This window comes from Pteropus alecto, unplaced genomic scaffold (assembly GCF_000325575.1).
Source record: "Pteropus alecto unplaced genomic scaffold, ASM32557v1 scaffold78, whole genome shotgun sequence".
Classification (NCBI taxonomy): domain Eukaryota; kingdom Metazoa; phylum Chordata; class Mammalia; order Chiroptera; family Pteropodidae; genus Pteropus; species Pteropus alecto.
In genome coordinates, this window is record NW_006443124.1 from 15,488,219 (window position 1) to 15,490,265 (window position 2,047).

At 50.5% G+C, this 2,047-nt stretch overlaps 1 protein-coding gene across 1 annotated transcript in view; it reads right to left on the bottom strand.

Annotated features, from left to right (window-relative positions):
- Positions 1-768: 768 nt before the first annotated feature.
- The window catches only part of BTNL9 (butyrophilin like 9), a 24,014-nt gene continuing 22,735 nt past the window's right edge, over positions 769-2,047 (bottom strand). Inside the window, 2 exon segments of the mRNA XM_015597960.1 lie at positions 769-976; positions 978-1,519. Of these exon segments, the coding sequence (XP_015453446.1) occupies positions 770-976; positions 978-1,519 (749 nt within the window). The 3' untranslated portion in view covers position 769.

Here is a 2,047-nt window from a genome sequence, read left to right on the forward strand (position 1 = left end):
GTGTGCTCATTGGTAATGGAGTGTTAATTGTCAAAGCAGATGGAGCTACATGTACGCATGTACAGACATTCATCTATCTATCCAACCATCCATCATGTGTGTGTGTTCCATCTATCTACACATAGTAAAAACTATGAGTTCACATGGTTTTACTCTCTCCTTCCTGTACTTTTTTTGTAAACCTCTCATCATACTTAGTAAAATATCTTATTTACTCAACTACTTGTTAAGCGATTCTTGTCATTATTCACTTTGATGTTCAAATTGTCCCACAGTTGGTCAGTGGAGCCACTTCGATCTAGCTCCTATGACCTTTTGCTGAGTCCCCATCAGGTTTTGAGTGTGTTCGTACTTTGTAGCAGAGGGTGGTCCAGATTCACCTTGCACTAGTTCTATTCCAGCCCTGGAACCAGCTGTTTCCCAAGTTCACGTTAGTGGGGATTGTCATCTAAAACTGGGTTATGAGCCATAGATGAACTCATTGCTTCTGAGACGACAGTACTTTTAGATCTTTTTAGAACTAGAAAATTTACACAAAAATATATGTAATACACAAATTAACTGATAACTTTAATTTGAACATGTTTCTCCCTTCAAAAAAATTTCCCTATTGGTTTTTCCCCTCTTCTGCAGTGGACACCCTGGCTCTTGGCAACATCTATGTATTTTTACTCATTTGCTCAATCCTATCATACACTCAGACGAGCTTGAAACTGCCTCTTATTTTATTTTTTTAAAGAAAATCATATCCATACATGTACACACACATCTACACAGGCCAAGTCCCTTTCTCTGTCCTCCTTCTGCTGTGCTGAGACTGTGGTCTTTGCTGACACTTTGGAGGTGCTTTCTCCACCCTAGACCAGCCCTGCGGCCACAAGAGTGCCTTACCACAGACCCAAGGCGGAGTCTGAGGCTCATAGGGCTGTTCCCAGGTGACACCGTCGTTCTCTTCAAGGACGCATGTTCCTCTAACCCGACGGCAATGAGCAGAGGGTGAGCGGATCTGTGTGTTCGCTGACATCGGGGGCTCTGGGCCTGAAGTACGCACAGAGCGGCCCCAAGAAGGTGTCGGTGAAGGTGAAGATGTGGGAACCGTCGGATACGTTGAAGAAGGCCAGCTTCCCGGCCTCGTAGTCCAGGAAGATGCCCACGCGCCGGGGCGGCACGCGTAGGGTGAGCGCCACGCGCCGCGGCTCCAGGACGAAATACTCACAGCTGTTCCACAGCCCCATCACCCAATAGCCGGCGGCCGGGCTCAAGCGCGCCTGCCCTGTGCGCACCACCGCCGCCAGGCAGGCGCCCAGGAACCAGCGGCTGCGCCGGCCCACATCCACCTCCCAGTAGTGGCGGCCCGCCAGGAAGCGCTCGCGGCTCAGCACGCACTTCTGCTCGGTAAACTGCTGTGGGTCGCTGGGCACTGCTGAAACTGATGCCCACCCACGAGAGGACACGCTCTTGCCATCCTGGGAGACCTCCAGGCTGGGGTGCGCCGAGGCTGGATCTAGGGTCACGTCCACTGCGCAGAGGCACTGAGTTAGTGCCCTTGGGGACAATTCTGGGCCCCGCCTAGCTCCTCCCCCATAGGCAAACCTCTAGATCTTCCCAGCCTCACCCCATGACTGAAGTGGCATGTGAGTCATTCCCGGGCATTTGAATGTGATAAGAGGAATCTTATTTCCTTCCTGACCTGGAAGGTTCATGAATTCTCTACCAGTGCCATGGAGAGCAGAGGTAGCAAACAAAGTAGGCTTCTGGGCGTGGAGGCCAGCTCGCTACCCTCAAGTCCTGGTCAAGGAGAAGGAGCCCAGGGCCAGTGGTAGTCCCGCTGGTTTCACCACCAGTGTGACCTGGAGAGCATCACTGAACTGTCTCTGGGCCTTGGTTTTATAACAATTTTAGGATTTTAAAACTAAAATAATCTAGTCTAATGCCTTGTATTCCAGCACCCCAGCCCCCAAAACACACATTTGATGGATGGGAACTCAGAAGACCCCTTCTGTCAGAGGATCTGAGAGGTTTCTTGCAAACTCTATTCGTTCCTGTA